The sequence below is a fragment of the Ictalurus furcatus genome, chromosome 13, assembly GCF_023375685.1.
Source record: "Ictalurus furcatus strain D&B chromosome 13, Billie_1.0, whole genome shotgun sequence".
NCBI classification, from domain to species: Eukaryota; Metazoa; Chordata; class Actinopteri; order Siluriformes; family Ictaluridae; genus Ictalurus; species Ictalurus furcatus.
The window spans coordinates 13,882,627-13,902,154 of record NC_071267.1 but is presented as its reverse complement, the minus strand read 5'-3'; the positions used below and the strand labels follow the sequence as shown (position 1 = coordinate 13,902,154).

At 38.3% G+C, this 19,528-nt stretch overlaps 1 protein-coding gene and 1 long non-coding RNA gene across 2 annotated transcripts in view; one reads left to right on the top strand and one right to left on the bottom strand.

The window, feature by feature from the left end:
• Positions 1–295: 295 nt before the first annotated feature.
• The window catches only part of tbkbp1 (TBK1 binding protein 1), a 28,956-nt gene continuing 9,723 nt past the window's right edge, over positions 296–19,528 (bottom strand). Inside the window, exons 2-9 of the mRNA XM_053640194.1 lie at positions 17,628–17,753; positions 16,826–16,930; positions 16,108–16,255; positions 13,962–14,164; positions 10,019–10,080; positions 5,406–5,521; positions 2,946–3,748; positions 296–1,632 (exon numbers count right to left, since the gene is read on the bottom strand). Coding sequence (XP_053496169.1) covers positions 1,501–1,632; positions 2,946–3,748; positions 5,406–5,521; positions 10,019–10,080; positions 13,962–14,164; positions 16,108–16,255; positions 16,826–16,930; positions 17,628–17,753 — 1,695 coding nt within the window. The 3' untranslated portion in view covers positions 296–1,500. The remainder of the gene's footprint in view (positions 1,633–2,945; positions 3,749–5,405; positions 5,522–10,018; positions 10,081–13,961; positions 14,165–16,107; positions 16,256–16,825; positions 16,931–17,627; positions 17,754–19,528) is intronic.
• LOC128617168 (uncharacterized) lies at positions 14,122–15,457 on the top strand. Its single transcript, XR_008387527.1, has 2 exons — positions 14,122–14,197; positions 14,710–15,457. It is a non-coding gene; the product is annotated as an uncharacterized LOC128617168 (long non-coding RNA).

The window sequence follows — 19,528 nt, the reverse complement described above, 5'->3', positions numbered from 1 at the left end:
TCCAGAGTAGAATTAAAACAACACATGTAATTCTTAATTAGCAAACTTTCCATTTGCTCTTCAGCAAGCTATTTTCTCTCCTCTGCGCTTTCAAAATACCTATATATATACATAGTAGATTTTACAATTTAATACACTTAAATAGGTTTAAATACAGATCAAGTACATTTATAGTACATAAAATAAAGCATTTTGATACAACAGCTTTGCAATTTGGTCAGACAAAGGGTCCTTATTTTGTCAAGTACATCTTAGATGCATCCATACTATCAACTGTTTAGTTCACTGGAAAATGAGTCAGGTTCAGAGTGCTGACTCTTTAGGAAGAATGTTACGTTTGTGTAGTAAATGGAATAACTGTGAAAGTCATATTAATGCTGTATTGAAAAATGCAATATCATCATATTTAGTCTTGTTAAATCTAGGAACTTAAAACCTTCAGACCATACTTAATCACAAGTATGATTAATATGATCCAGTATGAGTGATATTCATTGGTCATTAGTTAGGTTTGAGCATCTGAAGTTTCCTTGGAGTTGTTAGAATCATGGATTTTATGTCCTGGTAATGTTCTTTAGGCTCCTTCATTCAAGAACATTGTATACAGGAAGATAAACAATAGTTGCAGTTCCAAGTTGACATATTACGTGTATTATAATATGAACTACATACATCTATATGTATAGTTTTGTTAAAGGGACATTCTACCAATCTAAGATGTAATTAAGAGACATTTGGTATTATTAAAAATAAATAAAATCTATAATGCATTTTTTTTTTTGCTTTTGTGTTAGTAATATTTGTAAAGATAAGTTAGATATTAAGGGTTTGTATAAAGTGCTGAAATTTAGACCCACTTACAAATGTAGTCATCGGCCAGTGTACTATACTGACACTTTTGGAATGGCCATGATATTCTGCCCTGCAGGACACCATCTTCTCTCAATTTACACAGTGTTCAAGCACTCATTATGAAGTTTAAGTAACTGTGTGGCTTTTGGATGTGCCTCTGTGGACAGGTCTGAAAAAAGCAATGTAGGCTCATGGAAGCTTAGTTTAAAATAACAGAAGAGAGCCTGCACAGCAAAAATCTCCAGTATTGAAATAATGCCTCATGTTTTCAAGTCCACCTGGAGCCTAATCAACACTGTGGTTATTGCGGCATATCTGTATATGACTGTTTTATTGTCTTCTAAGTAGAGTTGGCCTGTAACAACTCCAAGATTTAGCTTGATATCAAAATACACAATAGTTGAAAGAATTCAGTTAAGTCAACATTGTGTTTGGAAGGTATTGTAAAGCCTTCATCTCTTAGTGCCATTTCTAATTATAACCTTAGACACTACATACTGATAATCTCTGCTAATCCTCAGGTTATGAGGATCTGGCCTCAGCTGGCCACTCACTCTCCCCTTAATTTAAAAATAATCCAGTTAAAACTGTTGGAACAGCTGATGAGTGTTAAATTGGGTTTAAGAGACAATGTGGTGAATGTGGGTCTCAGATCTTGCTGTTCTCCAAGTGTGAGTCAATGTGCTTGATTAGGGCATCATCAGGGTAACCGACAGGAAAGATGAGTTGACACAGCGGGCAGCTCCTCACATCACTCTCCTCCTCTGTCTCTATCCAAAGCTACAGACAGAGCACACATACACATTCTATTATAAATGCAGTGCACACATTATTATAATATATTGTACGCAGATGATCGTAATTTGTACTCTATTCAATACATTTTAAATATATTTTATTTTATTTATTCATGCAGGGGTGATACAGTTGGAATTCATTTTTCACAGTATAATAACCTACTCTAAAAATATCATAGTTTCATGGTATCAAGTCTACATACACATCCTTGTATACAATCAAATTCCCTAATTGTTTTTCTTTCTGAGAAATATACCAGTTTACCTAGTTTACAAATCATCCATCTATTTGTGTGGGAGGGTGAGGGCAAAATACGGAGAGAATACACAATAAAGAAAAGCAATATTGCTTATATAAGATTCTATGTGAAATGATCTGGCATTTCATATACAAATGGTGGTTAAGAAAAGCAAAAATAAAAACAAACAAAAGGTAATTCCTGCCAGTGCACAGTATAAAGATAGCTATGCTTATTTTCACTAACTTTATATTGGCACCAGTATCCCAGGCAATATTTCCTTTACATTTTCACCATATAAAACAGTGAAAGTCACATGATAGACAGCACTGGCAGGGATCTCTCCAGGTGAAACATTGTGTAGTATGTGTGCCTTGTCTGCAAGTGATCGTGTAGTGTGCAAAACCTAACACCACCAAACAACAGCTCACATAACATTCCCGTCATGTACTGTGAAGGGGTCAGCGATTCAAAGTTGTTTAAAGTCATCTAGACATTTGTCAAAAATGTTACAAACATGCTAGTGGCAGCAGTGGTAGCAATGTAACGTGCATACAACAGTAGAAGTTTACACAGCCAATGGATTTTCAGGTCTGTCCACATCTCCTGTGCAGAGAAATGGAGGTTGATATAGTTTAATTTAGGGGGAGTCCAGAAGGAGAGGGTTGCAATTTTTTTAGGATGTCCAAGCCGGGCACAAAATTTGAGAACCCTTGGAGTAAGGAAGTTGATTGAATAAAAGATGAATGTAATATTCATCATTCATGTGAAATGGATAGTAATAGACGGAAATGGATTTGAATCATTATTTTGAAAAAACTCAAATTCTGTCCGATAATACGTTGTGACTAACTATGAAACTGTAAATACACTACTATCACGCATATAGAGTACAGTCATTATACAATGCACCCAGTGATTTTAGGCCTTTGCACAGACTAGTTCAGGTTTAGGGGCCAAGTTGAAGGGCACATTAATGGTACCTGGTTCTACCAGTTCCAAAGGCTAAATACACAACCAGATCAGGTCATCAAACAGAGACTGGTTGCCTACTTACATTAATGGATGGCCAAGACTGGGCATGTTCTGCATGCAGGTATCCAGGTGAGTGGCAGCTTAAGGTGTTGGGGCGAGATGGGATGGGGAAGGCTGAACAGGAAGCAGGGCCCCTCATGGTGGAGGCGGGGCCAGAAGTCCCCAGTGTCCGCGGGGGACTGATGGGGTGAGGGCAGGTCCACTCTTCCTCATCCTCTGAAGAGTGTGGTGGCTGAGGAGAGGTATGTAGCGTTGCTGGAGCAGGCTGAGGCTCATAATGCAGATGAGACAATTCTGCATGCTGGAAAGAGAGCTCTCTGGTGTGTCTAGGTGATTCAGCCATACTTCCTTCCCCTCCTATGGTCTGAATCCCAGGCTGGGAGCCTCGCCTTTGGGCCATGATATGGCCATGCTGCTGCTGCTGTTGCTGTTGTTGCTGCTGTTTGTGGTAGCTCTCAACGTATGGACGGGGCTTTGGCAAGGTGGAGACAGGGTCAAGGGTGAACCTTGGCGGACGCTGATAGGCAGAAGGGTCTGCAACCTCGGAGTAACTGCGGCGCCCTTGAAAACTGGCTCTTAGGTGCTGAGTAGGGGGTCTGCAGGTGTAGGAAGCAGGACCATCGTTAAGTTCGGCCAGGGGAGAGCGGCGGTGCATGTCCGGGGAGAGACGCTGCAGCACTGGAGAGCGACGCTGCTGTATAGGAGAATGATGCTGTTGAATTGGGGAATGACGTTGTTGGATGGGGGAATGGCGTTGCTGGATGGGGGAGTGTCGGTGTGGAACAGGCGAGTGCCTCTGGTGAGGCACAGGAGAATGGCGTTGAACTAAACATAAGACAGACAATACAACAAAAGATGAATAGTCAACACAGCTCTTATCTCTGTCATGACATCTCTAAGATGTAGAGGTGTACACAATGCCACTATCTGTATCTGTATCTGTTTAGTGCTCAAAATATTTATATCTACATGTATCAGATCAGAAGGTATGTTTCAAATTCATTAAATTATTTTTTTTAAAGACACCAACAGAGGTATGCTGCCCTGTGCACAATGTGTTGTCTGTATGAAATATGAAGTGGCAACTCAGTAAATAAAAGCATATTTTGTTTTGTGAATTTTGGGCCAATTTGGGAAGAAATACTGTAAAAATATGTTTTTATTTTGGAGCTATGTAAGGCAGTGTTTTGATTGGGCTACAGGAGCAAGCCACTGATGATAGACAAAGAAAGAACTTTGTAACTGCAATGGGTAAATGAACATCGTCTTTGTCCCAAGACCGTCATACTCACGCTCTTAATGAGTATGAAGTATGAAAGTAAAATTATCTCAGTCGTGGATATTTTTTCTTGCATACTGTGGGATTGCAGTCCCAGCAGCCCTGTGAACCTTCCTGGCAAAAAAAAAAAAAAACCCTGAATACCGACAATTAATATTTGTATTTATTTAGAATGCATTATTTGTTCAATTTGAATAATGCATTCGTATTCAGTTATATTTCTACTCCATAGTAATTTAGATCAAGTGTATGAGGGCATAAGTACAAACTCAAGGCACTCAATATGCTCATTGTCTTACTACTCAAACCAGTTAATGTTTCGAATGATAGGACTGGAACTTAATAAAAACCTGCAGATTTGCAAATGTTCATTAGAATGACTCACAGGACACAAACAGCACTCTAAAGAAACACTGGTGTCTTTAATGACTTCCCCTTTCTCCTGTGTTTCTTTTTTTAGCCTTCATGATTTTTCCAAATCATGTGTGGGTGAACTTCATCACAGCCAACCATTTCTTTGATTCTAAATAACCTTTACACATTTGACTGCAGTAGGTAGAACAACAACCAGTTTCACTTAGATGGAAAATACACAATCAAACTAATTCATTTTGATCTGACTAAAAAGAGACTGAACCAGAGAGTACTAATCACATATTTGGGACTTCCTGCAAGGGAGAGATAGCAATCAGCTATTGACTGAAAGCATTAGCACCAACTTTGAATCAGTAGCAGTTTTTCTGTATCTTTGCTTCTGCTTTTGGTCTGGTTTCCTTTATCAAAGGGGAAACAGCATTTTTGGTTGTGCGGTTGGGTGCATAAGTTTAAACAGATAAGGAGTAGGTTGTTTGTGCTTTCAGCAGGAGGCAAAGTAGACAGTCTATAGAAATACACAATATATAACAGAATGGTATTACTATATCAGCATCAGGATTATTCAATTCAATTTTATTTGTATAGCACTTTTAACAACAGACATTGTCACAAAGCAGCTTTGCAGAAATCTGGATGTAGATTTCTATTTGGATGTATTTACATAATTCTCTGTTAGAGATGCTCATTATGAGCACAATGATGATGGAAATACATGGCATGCCATGAGCCATGAGTCACAGTAAGCATCATCCATTCTTTCACAGTCTCACCCGGTGACAATGTACATTAATGCTAGAATACTAATGAGTCTTGATGAGTGTTTGGTACCTGGGCTAGTCTCTTCCTGTGAGGCTTTCCTCAGGATCTCTGTCTGTTTGGTGCTCAGTGCCTGTAGTCTGCTAAGCTCCTCAGTCAGCTCAGTGTAGGCCAGAGCCAGATTCACTCTGAAAGAGAGAAATGAGGGGTGTATATGGTTGATCTTTGTGACTTCTAGAAATCATATTAAAACATTTTGTATTTCACAGAATAACTTCACCATAATCTTGAAAGCATCATATTTTAGTGCTAGTGTGATGCAGTGTTGAAATTATATACAGATAAATATCACACAAGTTTGCTTTGTACATAGCTAGTGTACTTAATTCCAGGAATCTAGTAGGAGTAGAACTGGTGCTAGTTTGCACGCATGCACACACGCACGCACACACACACATGCATACACAGGCATACACACACACACATACACAGACACACACACACACACATACACACACACAGACACACACAGACACACACACAGAGACACAGACACACACACACTTATACACACACACAGACACACAGACACATACACACACAGACACACACACAGACACACACACATACACACACACACAGACACACACACACACACACACACACACACAGACACACGCACACACACACGCATGCACACGTGCGCACACACACACATACACAGACACACACACACACAAGCATGCACACGCGCACACACCCACATGTGCACACACACACGCTTTTTAAAGTCAGTATTATGCCAACTGACTCCTTTCACCATGGCAACCAAGCATCAGCACAAGCATTGTCAATTTGTTTAACGTCTCTGTCAATACAGCAGTAGAGTGAACTACGTGCTACAACATTATTCAGATTACAATCCTCTTTTCCATTTACTCTCAGTGCTATTTTTTAATCATATTTTTTAACATCATATACCAAATGAAATTTAATTCACTGTTTTATTTTCACTTTAAAAAAAAAAAAAAACTTGCTTCCCTTTGGTGGTGAAAAAAAAACTCAGAAATTTGTTACCAGTTAACCGCTTAGTACAGTATATACTAAAATGAATCACTATCTCATTTTAAGTCTAACCCAAAGATGTACTACAGATTAGGCTTCGGATTACTTGTAAAATAAGTCAATAAGAAAATAAAAATAAGAGAGGGGGAGATAAGTATGAAAGACTGCGGCTGACAAATTCCATCTGTCATCAGATCACCTTTATCTGATCACTTACAAACCAATTTCGCACAAACCACCAGGGCTTTGCAATAAAAAGGCAGTTCTTTACTCATAGCTCCTCTGATGGTGTCAGATAAGAGGCAATGGGGAGAATTTAGACTGACTTGGCATATAAGCAAGTGCAAGCAACCAAAATAGCATTCGCTTTTTCCCCCTTTCCAACCTTGTATTTTCACAGGAGGTTAATTAGAGTAGTTGAGAAACTATTCATTATGGCACTGTAAACAGCTGCCAACATTCTCCTACAGAGTATTCAACTCAATTAAGAAGACGAAGAAGCCTTTGTTTGTCACATATACATTACAGCACAGTGAAATTCCTTTCTTCGCATATCCCAGCTTGTTAGGAAGTTGGGTTCAGAGCACAGGGTCAGCCATGACACAGCATCCCTGGAGCAGAGACGGTTAAGAGCCCAACAGTGGCAGACTGGCAGTGCTGTAGCTTGAACCTTCTGATCAGTAACCCAGAGCCTTAAATCTTGAGCTAAATTAGTGGGCGTTAAGCTCGCTAACTAACTAAGCACTGCAAATATTCATGAGTGTTTTCACTCCCAGTAGTAGTGGAAAGTCACATGCAATATACAAAAAACAAACAAAAAAAACCCAGCAGTTTTTACCTAAAATAGAATTAAGGACTATATACTTTATTGTGTTTTGTTCTGCACTTAGTGATTGTAGAATATAAAGTAACTATAAAAACTACTTTCTTTATAATATCTTATATACATTACAATTTGGCCATGAAAAGGCTATGTGAAGGAGAACGCTAGGGAGTGAAATTACCAGCCAGTCATACTCTACTCATGCAAATGTGTCACAAACTTTCATAACTATGTCAGGGGGAAGCGCAGTGCAGCACCGAGTCAAACTACAGCTATTACAACAAGGCATTCAGTGAATAGAGTTTATTGTCTTTTAAATAGTCACATTATAATTAGTGACTATTGCATACAGTAAATTAATACTCGTTCCTAGTCCTACAAGCAAAAAGATGCAACGTGCAAGCTTCTCTGCTGTTATTCTGTAAGCTGTAGCATTAGAGCTTTACTCTTACCGTACTGCTCATCACGTCCCAGCACTGCTACCCTGACCATCTGAGCAACCCACATGCCAGTCTACACTGGGCAGAGGCTCTGAGTCTCTCCTGTTGCTACAGGTGTCTGACCAGAAACTCATTCTGTCATCAGACTGTCTATAGTGAGACACTCAAAGGATCTGTGGGACTCATTGCTTAATGTTTTAGACAAAGTGTGACTTTTCACACTTCGACACACACACACAGACACACACACTTTGGCACACACACACACACACACACACACACACACGTTTGCTGACAGTCTTAAAAAAGTCTCACTATTGCTTCACCTCTAGCTTAGAGCACCTGGAACTCTTTGAAAGTGTGAACTCCTTCCGATAAATGTGTAAAATGGTGCACTGCAGAGGAAGTTAGTATGATCACAATAACATTGTCTGTCAGGCTAATACTGCTAAGTACAGACATAAGTACACATGCATCATCTATAGATGATTTATACTGTAGAGTGGATCTTTACAGAAACACGACTCTTCATGTGTGTGCATGTGTGTGTTTGTGTGCGTGTGTGTATGTGTCCTGGTTTGTGTGGGCATGCATGTTTATGCGTTGTGGAACCTTTGAAATGATATGGATGAGTCTAAGAATGTATGTGTGTGGGTAGCTGATTCGAGAGGGCCGCATGAGCTGTATATGACCTTTGCTCTGGACCTAGAAGTTTGAAATTTTGTTTACTTGACACTGACAGATGTTGCCTCACAGGCTGCATATCTTGCATTACTGAATAAAACATGAATATGAAAATTTTCCAATAATCTCAGTTAGCGCAGCCCACACTTCATAGTCTACAATCTCTTCACACACCAAAACCAAGCACTTGTGTCAGCCTAGCTGTTATTATCTCATACTAGAGAAAGAACAAATACAAACAGTACAGAACATTCGGATGATAGAAAATAACCAAACTAATATATATATATATATATATATATATATTCTCTTTCCAGTCCATCAGTAAAAAAATAGAAATTTTATAGTGCCTAGGAGGCCTTAGAGTGTGCTGCTGAGACAATTTGTATTAGGAAAGCCTTTGCTGTATATAACGACAGTTATATATAAGATGCCATTTACACATCTGCTGCTGAAATTAGTTTTTTTTTTTTTTTAAATTATTACTGTACAAACACACAAGTGCCTCCTTCAAACAAGCACAAACAGCTTCCTTTAAAAAAATTATGGTCAGAATACATGGTCAGGAAGCATATAAAATATGTTATCTTAAAAAAAAGGCTTCATATAATTTCTTTTTTTTAATAGATTTTTTTATAGTTCAAGATTCAACAATTTCAGAAAAGTTTTATTACAAGACACATTTTTGTAGTAAATAAATATCACACAGTAATCATATTTTAAGATCATCTACAACAGCTAAACCAACCTACAGTATAACTCCTACAACTTTAGTACTTTGCGATGAGATGCTATAAAGTTGACGGATAAATTGTTTTGTCTAATTTAGTATCATTTACAATTTTTTCCTTCCAACAAAATACTGCTAAAAATATTACTGCAATGATGGTTAGATTAGAATTGTCTGGCTGTGATTTATTTTGTTAATTTGTCTTTGTTCAACTGAAAAGGTTCAGCAAAATTCAACAGCTTTACAGGAAAATGCTCATTTCAGTTAAGAATTTCTTTAAAAACTTTAGCAAATCACCAACCACAGAAAAAAAAATTCAAGGAAAATTAGAAAAAATCTTGCAACTAGCTTTGGCCATTTACATTAAATGCCAGCACTTACAAGAACTGGCTTTGCGATTCAGACAGAGAAGACGAAGAGAAAGGGGAAGCCGCTGCAAAATTTTGAGGTGAGTGAGGTGGAAAAGGAGTGGGTTTCTAACTACACATCTCTGTCAAGTGCGTACTTTCAATTTTCTCATATTTTCTCCATCAGCCAGCAAATGCCAGGCTGTTAGGTAGAGGAAAACGGAGAGTGGAGGAGCTCAGAAAACAACTCTGACAGAGGAACGACAGACTTGCATTTTTTTTTCAGTGTGTATGTAAATCTATGAATGTTTTAAACCACTGAAATAAAACCTTGACAGGGGCTTGGTGGTTTAAAAAGTCCTAGGTTTGTCAGAAGCTACAGTGCCCTCTACTGCTCAAAGTAACATTCACTGGGTGACGCAGAGACTCTGACTAACTGTGAATGCTGTGCACAACCCTGAATACTGTGAACAGCTAATAAAGCTTCAAATTAACACGAAAGGCCAGACTCTCAGGAGGAAATGTGGTAAAGCTCATTAACTGCAGTTTATATCAGTAAATGCTTTGAAATAAGGACTGTGCACATAATTACTTACTGTTCATCTCCCACCTTCTTTATCCATTCCATATCACACTGGGCACAAGTGGAGCTCACATCCTGCAGCACATACAAACACAAGAAACACATATCACAGCCTCATGTGCAATACATGTACATGTACATACATAATGGGTAAAGATCCTGTCTGGATGAAACCAACAGAATACAGGAAATACTTTCAGAATACTGCACAAACCTCTCACAAACACAGTTTTGTTCACTGTCTAAAGTTTGTGTTACACGTGTGCCTTAACTAAGTAATAAAGCATGACAGGACATGCTGTTATAGGAAAACAATCACCAGCGTGGTCATGTGTTACAGCCTGATGCTAAGTGGAGTTACTCTTACCACTTACTCTTATTGATCATCATGTTTTTTTTTATTTTTACTGCTTATAGTCACATATAGTGTTCTGAAACGTCCGCAAGAAAAGTTAGTTCCTTTTATCACTTAAGCAATTATAATAAACTCGTTCCCACACCAGCTTCTCTTTTTTTCTGTCTCTTGAAGTTTATAAGACAAAAATACATCGTGTGATATTCTCAAGAAACCCAGAAGTACAAACTCCTACGTCCTAGAGTTTCCCATGATGAAAAACTGGCTGACAGTTACAAACTGCTGACACTGGAGACTCCTTCCATAACTGTTAAATAAACATCTAATTAGAGAAACCTTCATCATTTTCATGTTATAGAAAATGAATCAACATCTTGTGTCCAGTGAGATTCAAGAAATCAACAGAGATGTGGTATAAACTATTGTGAAGAGGAAACTTGCAAACAACTCTGAAAGCAGAACAAAATCAGAAAAGCAGAAGGCTTGTCTGTTTTTAGCATGTATGTAAAACATGAGGAAGGATATGAATATTTTAAGCCACTCCAGTGAAAAGTTGATAGTTTGTCAGAAGCCACCACTGTGGTACAATTTTATACCACAAGACTGAAGTTTTGATTCTGGTATGAGCTACAATAAAATTATACATTTTTAAAATAATTATGAATTGCTTGTATTGTGAATGTTACTGAAAGTTACTATGTATAGGCTAATGTATAGGCTAGTTTAAACTCTGTGTCTTATGTTGGTTATGTCATATGCTAAATTTGACTTGCCAGTTTGGCACTGTAAAATGTGATTGATTACAAGTTATTGCTGTAAAGATTATTATGGTAAGATACAGTAACAACAATAACTCAATTGATGCTACTGTAAAGTAAAAGTACAGTATTGTATTTTTTGCAGAATTATTGTAGTGATGTTACTGTAAGCATGGAGAAAGTGTTCAGGAGAGAGTACTTTAAGCTTTGCAGCATCTCAGTAATGTAACAAGTTGCTTCTCTAGTGAAGCACACAATCCAAAAGACCTAAACAGGAATATAAAACCTAAATTATATGTAAAAAAGGGGAAATGTTGGGGAATTAGAGTGATTTAGAAATGAATGAGCTGTTGGTCTTTGGTGCTGAGGACAAAAATCAGATAAACAATTACTAAAAATAGTTCTTTTATGGCAGAAGTGATTGTTTCCTGGAAAAATACTGTTTGAAGTTTGCAAGTGCAGAAAGTCTCAATATGGTAAATGTATACCAATAATGTTGGAAATGTTCAGTGTTAAAGCCATGTTGTTCTTTAACAGATAAAAAAAAGTGTAATAATCTGTGAGCTGTCATGCTTTACATGGAATAAGCGCTACTAGCCTAGTGCTTATCTTGAATATATACTTAGTGACTGTGGTAGAAATTAAACATAATACTGTATACAATTCTGTAATAATGCATGGAAGCGTTTTTGCATTGTGAAGCAGAGAGTGGGTTTTGGGGGAATGTAACTCACTACAGGCTAATAGAGAAGCTGATGTCCCAACTATTAAAAATCTCAACTGTGCAGTTGCAGTAGCATATGTAATTTGACGACCGGAAGTGGAGCTTGCTCTAAAGCAAAATGGAGCAGTTTGAGGATTGATTAGTAGAAGAGGTATAACATTATAAGCACTTAAATAAATGAGCTACAATAAATTACAGAACCAGTGAAGTGATAATAGTCAAAATCTTAGGCAAAGATCCAGAGGTGTGCATAAAATAACAGAAAGCAGCACAAAACAGATTTCAGTGTAACATTATCATAAATAAATCTACAGTACAGTTTATACATATACAGTGGGGGAAATAAGTATTGGCATCAACATTTTTTTCCGTAAATATATTTCCAATGAGGCTATTCATATGAAATTTTCACCAGACATCAGTAATAACTCAAGAAATCTGGAAATGTAAAAAATTCAAAACAATGTCCATAAGCCCACAAGTCCATAAATAAAGTTATGTGTAATAAAGAGGAATTACACAGGAAAAAAGTATTGAACACACTAACTTAAATTTATTTAATACTTAGTGGAGAAGCCTTTGTTTGTAATGACAGCTTCAAGACGCTTCCTGTATGAAGAAATTATTCGGCCGCAGTATTCAGGTGTGATTTTGGCCCATTCGTCTAAACATATTGTCTTTAAATCTTGTTCAATTGGATTCAAGTCAGATGGTTGACTGGGCCATTCTAACACCTTGATTTTTTTTTCTCTGAAACCAATTGAGAGTTTCCTTTGCTGTATGCTTTGGATCGTTGTCCTGCTGGAAGGCCCACCCACATCTCATCTTCATCATGCTGGTGGATGGCAGCAGATTCTTCTCAAGAATCTCCCGGTAAAGGGCTCCATTCATCGTTCCTTCGATTATATGAAGTCTGCCAGTACCATGTAATGACAAACAGCCACACACCATGATGCTTCCACCTCCAAACTTCACTGTGGGTATTGTGTTTTAAGGGTGATGTGCAGTGCCATTTCTTCTCCAGTCAAAAAAGTTCAATTTTGCTCTCGTATGACCAGACTATACTCTCCACTATTTCATAGGCTTGTCCAAATGAGTTGTAGGAAACTTTAAACGAGCTTCGACATGCCTTTTATTTATTAATGGAGTGTTGTGGGGTGAGCGTGAGCAGTGGAGTGCATTGCCTATTGTTTTCTCTGTGATGATGGTACCTGCTGCCTCCAAGTGTTTCTGGAGCTTTTTCCGAGTGGTCCTTGGCTCTTGGCTACTCTTTTGACTATTCTTCTGACTCCCTGGTCAGAAATCATGCGCGGAGCTCCTGTGTGTGGCTGGTTGATAACGGAGTGATGTTGCTTCCACTTGCGGATAATGGCCCCAGTGGTGCTTATTGGAGGATTCAGAAGTTTTTTAAAAAGTCTGTATCCGATTCCATCAATATGTTTTGCAACAATAAGGTTGTGAAGGTCTTGGGAGAGCTCTTTGCTTTTAGCCATCATGAGATGTTTCTTGTGTGACACCTTGGTAACGGAAAGCCTTTTTATAGACCATCAATTTACTAAACCAGCTGATATTAATTTGCACAGATAGGGGGTATAATTACTTACGGGATTCAGCTGGTTCCTGGTCTTACCTTGCCTTGGAGAACTGCTTTATCTTAGTGTGTTCAATACTTTTTTCCTGTGTCATTCCACTTTATTACACATAACTTTATTTATGGACTTTAATGTTGTGAATTGTTTACATTTCCAGATTTCTTCAGTTAATACTGATGTCTGGTGAAAATTTCATGTGAATAGCCTCATTGGATATATATTTACTGAAAAAAATGTTGACACATCCAATACTTATTTCCCCCACTGCATATATATATATATATATATATATATATATATATATATATATATATATATATATATATATATATATATATATATATATATGGATATATATATGGATATATATTGTGGAAGATGGGAAGCTTTTTTTCAGAGTTTTGTCTCTGAACTTTTATTGTATAAAAAGCTGCTGGAACTTAAGATTGTTTTTTTCTGGTTTACTTTACCTCATATTCAACTCATAAACTTCTGTAAACTCTATCTGCAGTGTACTGTGTACTGACCTGTTGTCTCTGGTTGTTCTGAAGCTCTCTTAGCTCTTCTTGCAGTCTCTCACATTCAGCCTTTAGCTCCTCCTCCCTCTGACATGCACCTCGGGCCTCATGCCGTGCGCCTTCTAGCTCTGCCTCCAGCCGCTGTAGTTTCAGGTCTGAGAGAGTATCCAGACTGCGGGAGCTCTGAAGGGTCAGAGCCGGGCAGTCTAGCCCTGGTATGGAAAAGCATAAAACATACACACAAAGTAAGTTATTTCTGAAGGCCTGAAGAGGATTTTCTTTTGCTTTGTTTTTTTTTTTGCATTATGTAAATGTAGAGAGAAGAGAGGCTTGTGAAGGGATCATGGTTTATAGCTGATAAAACGTAAGTTAACAGGAACTAACTTGTTTTGTGGACCTTCCACAACATTACATATAATTATAAATGAATAAAGGCACTGGATATTTTAATTCTACTTAATATTCACACACACACACACACACACACACACACACACACACACACACACACACACACACACACACACACACTACATACAACAAATACGTAGGTGATCCTCAAAGCAGCTGCTGTGTGACAGCCTATAATCTCATGTTTGATTTCCAAACAGGTTTTGATCCTTTTTCAGCTCACAGTTTACATTATCAACAGCCAAATTATTAGCAAGACTAATGCTGATATCTGCTTTATGACAACCAAAAACCTGCAGTGACGTTAATCATGCAATCATGTTTAATGTCTTTCACGAACACACAGTAGCCGCCGCAGCGCTGAATGCATGTGTCACGCAGAGGGCAGCGGGCCAGCAGGGCCTCCTCGATTCATCGTGCCAAGCATGACGGCGTGGTGGTGATGATGATGGAGGATGGGAGACTCAGGCGCATCCCGCACTTCTCCCCCAGCGTGGGCGCTGTGATTCAGCTGCTCAGAAAGAAACAGTCCTTGAGCAAGCACCTATTGTGATGGTTCAGCAATAAGCGAGCATGAACTACCACACACCCACGTGCACGCCTACATTACCACAGTTTTTTCTCTACACTCTGGCCATCAGTTCATATACTCACAGCCAAGAATTAATTTCTTATCTCTTGCAGAACAACAGTTTTTCCTTGTGTTGTACAAATTGGTTGAATTGGATGCTCAGCTTTTGAGAGAATTTTCCCTCCTACAGGGCAAGGGACAGGGCCAGGTTTATGACCACTGTGTTTGTGCTGATCTGTGAAGTTCTCTTGTGGCTTGTTGTTAACATTAAATGTGAGTGGGAAGTTCTGCTCAAACAGAACTGAAAGAACATCCTGGAAACAAGTTATTGCATGTTAAAGATGAGGTTGGAAGGAACTACATTTATTCTTTCTAGGAGGTCCAGAATAGGGTTGTAATGCAATGGCACTATCTGTATCTGCATGTTTATCTGCATCTGATTAGTGCTCATATTTATAGTCATATCTATGTCTGTATCTGTAACCTGAAGTGGCTTCGCAACTCTAATTTCAACCAGATGCCCTATGAAAAAAAAATAGTACACAACCTATTCATATCTGAATTTTCTTCTTGTATCCATTTAAAAAATATTTTATCTGTTCAATACAAATGATGTATTCATGTTTAAGTACATCCCTACTCCAGAAGTAAGGGAATATGGTATCAAATAAAACAATGTTTCAAAAAGGTCTCAATGTTTCCAGGCTACTTTATTTTCATGATGAAAATTGGCTAAAACTAATTGCTAACAAGGTGCCTCAAAAGCAGTGTGATGTCTTTTAACAGAGACGTCAATTTCCTTCTGAACACTGTAGTTGTAAACACCAAATGCTATAAATGTAAAAGTAAATGGGATGCACTTACATAGCGCTTTTCACTGTGTCTCCTTCACCCATTCACACACCAACAGTAACAGAGCTGCCATGCAAGGCGCTAACTTGCCGTCAAGAGCAACTTGGGGTTCAGTGTCTTGCCCAAGGACACTTCAGTATGTGGAGTCATGTGAGCCGGGAATCAAACCACCAACCCTACGATTAGTGGACAACCTGCTCTACCACCTCAGCCACAGCCACTCAGTGAATGTAAATTGCTGTTTTTTGTCACATGTATCTTATATGAGATATATGGCAACAATATACAGTAGCTCATACAAAAAAACTAAGAAGGACTCACTGTGTGTGTCAGGACTGGCATGGAGCTGCAGGTACTGCATGTCTTTGCTGTGCAGTTGTGTGTTGAATTTGTGTAGAGAGCTGTCTCGCTGCCTCAGAGCAGCCTCTAGACTGTGGATGCGCTCCATATGCTTCTCCACTAGAGATGTCTTTGACATAGAAAGTGTATATAACATACAGAGACATATAATAATAGGAGTCAAAGAAATAAAGACAGGCTAATAAGAGAAACAGACTATGGCCATTGTTCTTCAGATTTATTATAAATGCTTTATGCTAATAACAAACGATGAGCTTGTGAAAATGCAACAGCTGATGGCTAACTGAGTGTGTGAGTGTGGCGAGAGGCACAGATGCTCTGACACTTGCATCATGTAATTTACAAAGCCTTTTGGCCAAAGCCAAACATGAAGCCATTTGGGATGGATGAATAATATTGACAGTGTTATCATACATATACAGTTAAGGATCATCAGCTTTTAGAAGTAGGACTTAATCAGCTGCAAGCCTGATAACAAAATCTTTTGGCACCTCTTGGGTCTGTGCATGATTAGGTGGTGTGCAGATTAATCAAGCAGACACCTGGTTAGATAAAGGATTAGAGCAGATGTCAGGGCTACTTATAATTCCTGCCAGTGGTGTCTGGAGCCAAAGTTAGAAAGCATGGCTATCAGAAAATTTGTATGAATGTTTTAATGAGCACCAATGCTCAGTCTCACCATCTTGTCCAGGTCCCGTTGGAGATTAGTCTTCTCCATGTGGATCTTCTCATAGGCCTGAATGACATCTTCCAGCTGCTCCTCCCGTTCCTTACCCTTTTGAAGCTAGACAACACATGCAAAGTGAGTGAGAACTTTGTAATAAGTCTAGGCCTCCATTGTGTAACAGGAGTACAAAAGTTCTCCATGAATATGTTCTAACTAAACATACAGTAACTTTTTTTTTTTTTTAAACCTCAAATGATAGCCACCCTCTTGTTGCCAGCTTCAGCAATGATACAATTCTAAACCTCTCAAAACTAATCTCCTGCCTTTACAGATAATGGCAGGTTGTATCAGGCGCCATTAAACCAGATAAAGGCAATTTATTTTAAAGGGCTTTACACCAGGACCCAGGTCGAGCTTGCTGTTAATCTCTGGGTATGAGCAAGAGAAATAAATGTGCATGAAAAAAAAAGTAATGGTTAAGATTGAAATAAAAGATGAAGGTCACTGGTGAATAAGAAGGGAGGCAGGGAGGTGAGAGATGAGGGCTGCAGTCATACAATCAAGTACACCAGAGAAATGCCAGAAGCTACTGGTTGCTTATGGAAACCGATAGCAGCTATCATTAATAGGCAACAAGTAATGAGAGGCATCAGAAGAGTTGCAGTATGAGCATGAAACTTGCCTAAAAGCAGGGTGGAAGCATATAAATCTGATTAAATCACAAAACTAGTTCCACAGTTACTGCCTCTGCCAGAAGGTGGATAAACAAACAAACAAAACTGTGTTATGTTGCATCATAAACTTCTCCTCTCACCTCATGGGTGAGGATGTTGATTCTCTGCTGCAGATTGCCATTCTCAGACTGGAGCAAGGCCGTATCTTTAGGCTCAAAGGAGCAGTAGGAGTTCCTGTCCTCGCCAAAGTCATTGATCATAGGAAACTGCACACAAAACACCATTTGAGGTAAGAGTGCATCTTTTACATCATACTATAAAGGTCTCATAATCAAATGCTTCCCATAATAGGGTGTAAATGTGTTATTATTGCTGAAAACACAACACTCTCTGGTGGGATAATATTATCATGCTGATTTAGATGAGCAAACAACAAACCGCCCGGGATACAGAACACCTGAGATGAACATTTTTCCATTATAAGATGATTTATAAGAATCTGAGATGCACAGCACAGGAATTTCAACACTAGATATATGAAGAGGTGGCAGGTTTTATACTGCAATGACTTATGAAATTCTGCTGTAATTTTGGAGGACACATTTATTTAATCATTCCAGACCAAAGCTAGAACAAAGTGTTTATAAATGTAGGAAGAATATGAAAGGTTATTTTGCAGCTGTTTTTATGGTATGCAATCTCTGATCAGATTATAGAAATCAATTGTATCTTATTACTAAAAACAATGCCTCTGTGCCTGGAGGTCTGCAGACTTGTAATGTGTCCAGTGCTGAAATGAGTCCACTTTGTATTTTGTACAGTCCCTTGCCATATGAATTTAAACAGTATCGAGGCTGTCATGTTGGTTCTTGAAGACACACCATCCTTGATGAAAGTTCTGAAGTGATACTGTAAATTTTCAGACTGCTATGTAACTCTGTGCAACGTGACATAAATTGTGGTATCGGTTATATGCTCTGTGAAGCTTGGCAGTGCTGGGAACGTATTTGTAATGGATCATTTCATCTCAAGTGGTCCAATACATTGCTTGACCATTTTTTGAGTGATCACCTCTATCATAAACAGAACTATGGTGGTGTTTCTCCTGTGATAAAAGCAGTAAGTGACTACAGCTCAGAAGTCACTTACACAGATTTCTACTAGCCCTGGCTCTGTAACCAGTGGAATCTAAAAAAATTCTCACCCCCATTAAAAAAGTCTCAAACCTGAAATCTTCTGCATGTATACGTATATTTTCATAGGTCCCCCCTGAAAAATTAAGACTGACACTCAAACCCTTCCTATTTTAAATTGACCTTAAAAGTGGAAATGTGATTCTTGAGAATTACATTTGGACTTAAGTTTTAAGTCCTAGGAAGAATAATGTGCAACATGTTTATATAACCTATGTACCCTGTAATGTGCTCTAGAGATCAGTTTTTATTCCAAGGAGCTAGGACCAACCTGAGCCGAGATACTGAGGTTTCTGTAAATAGCTGTATAACCAAAATTTGTTGTGTGCCATGACACAATAAATACAAATTTTAAAAAATCATATTTAAAAAACATTGTTTTTACAATGACAATACATAGAGGTAATCTTTAAAAAAATTATTGGACCACTTGAGATGGACTGACCCCAATTCAAATAATAAAGTTAAATATATTAACACACAACTACCTAGTGTTGGGTCCGAGTCCACCTTTGTCGAGTTCGAATCGAGACCAAGTCCTTAACCAATCGAGTCCGAGTCCAAAAGGGGCCAAGTTGGACTCAAGTCCGAGTCCTTAATGGCCAAGTCCGAGTCGAGTCCAGCCGAGTCCAGAAAGTAATTAAATTGAAAAAGGTTTGAAATTGCAATTGTAAACTCAACTCTGAGCTGTTAAATAAATATTTTAACCTTCACAAACCAGTGGCAACATAAATGTAACAAAAAATACAACTACTACATCTTGCTATTATCATTAAATATTTTTATTTCATGTTATCAGCACCTCAACTAGTTTCCTATCAACAAATGGTTTCCAAGAAAAAAAGGGA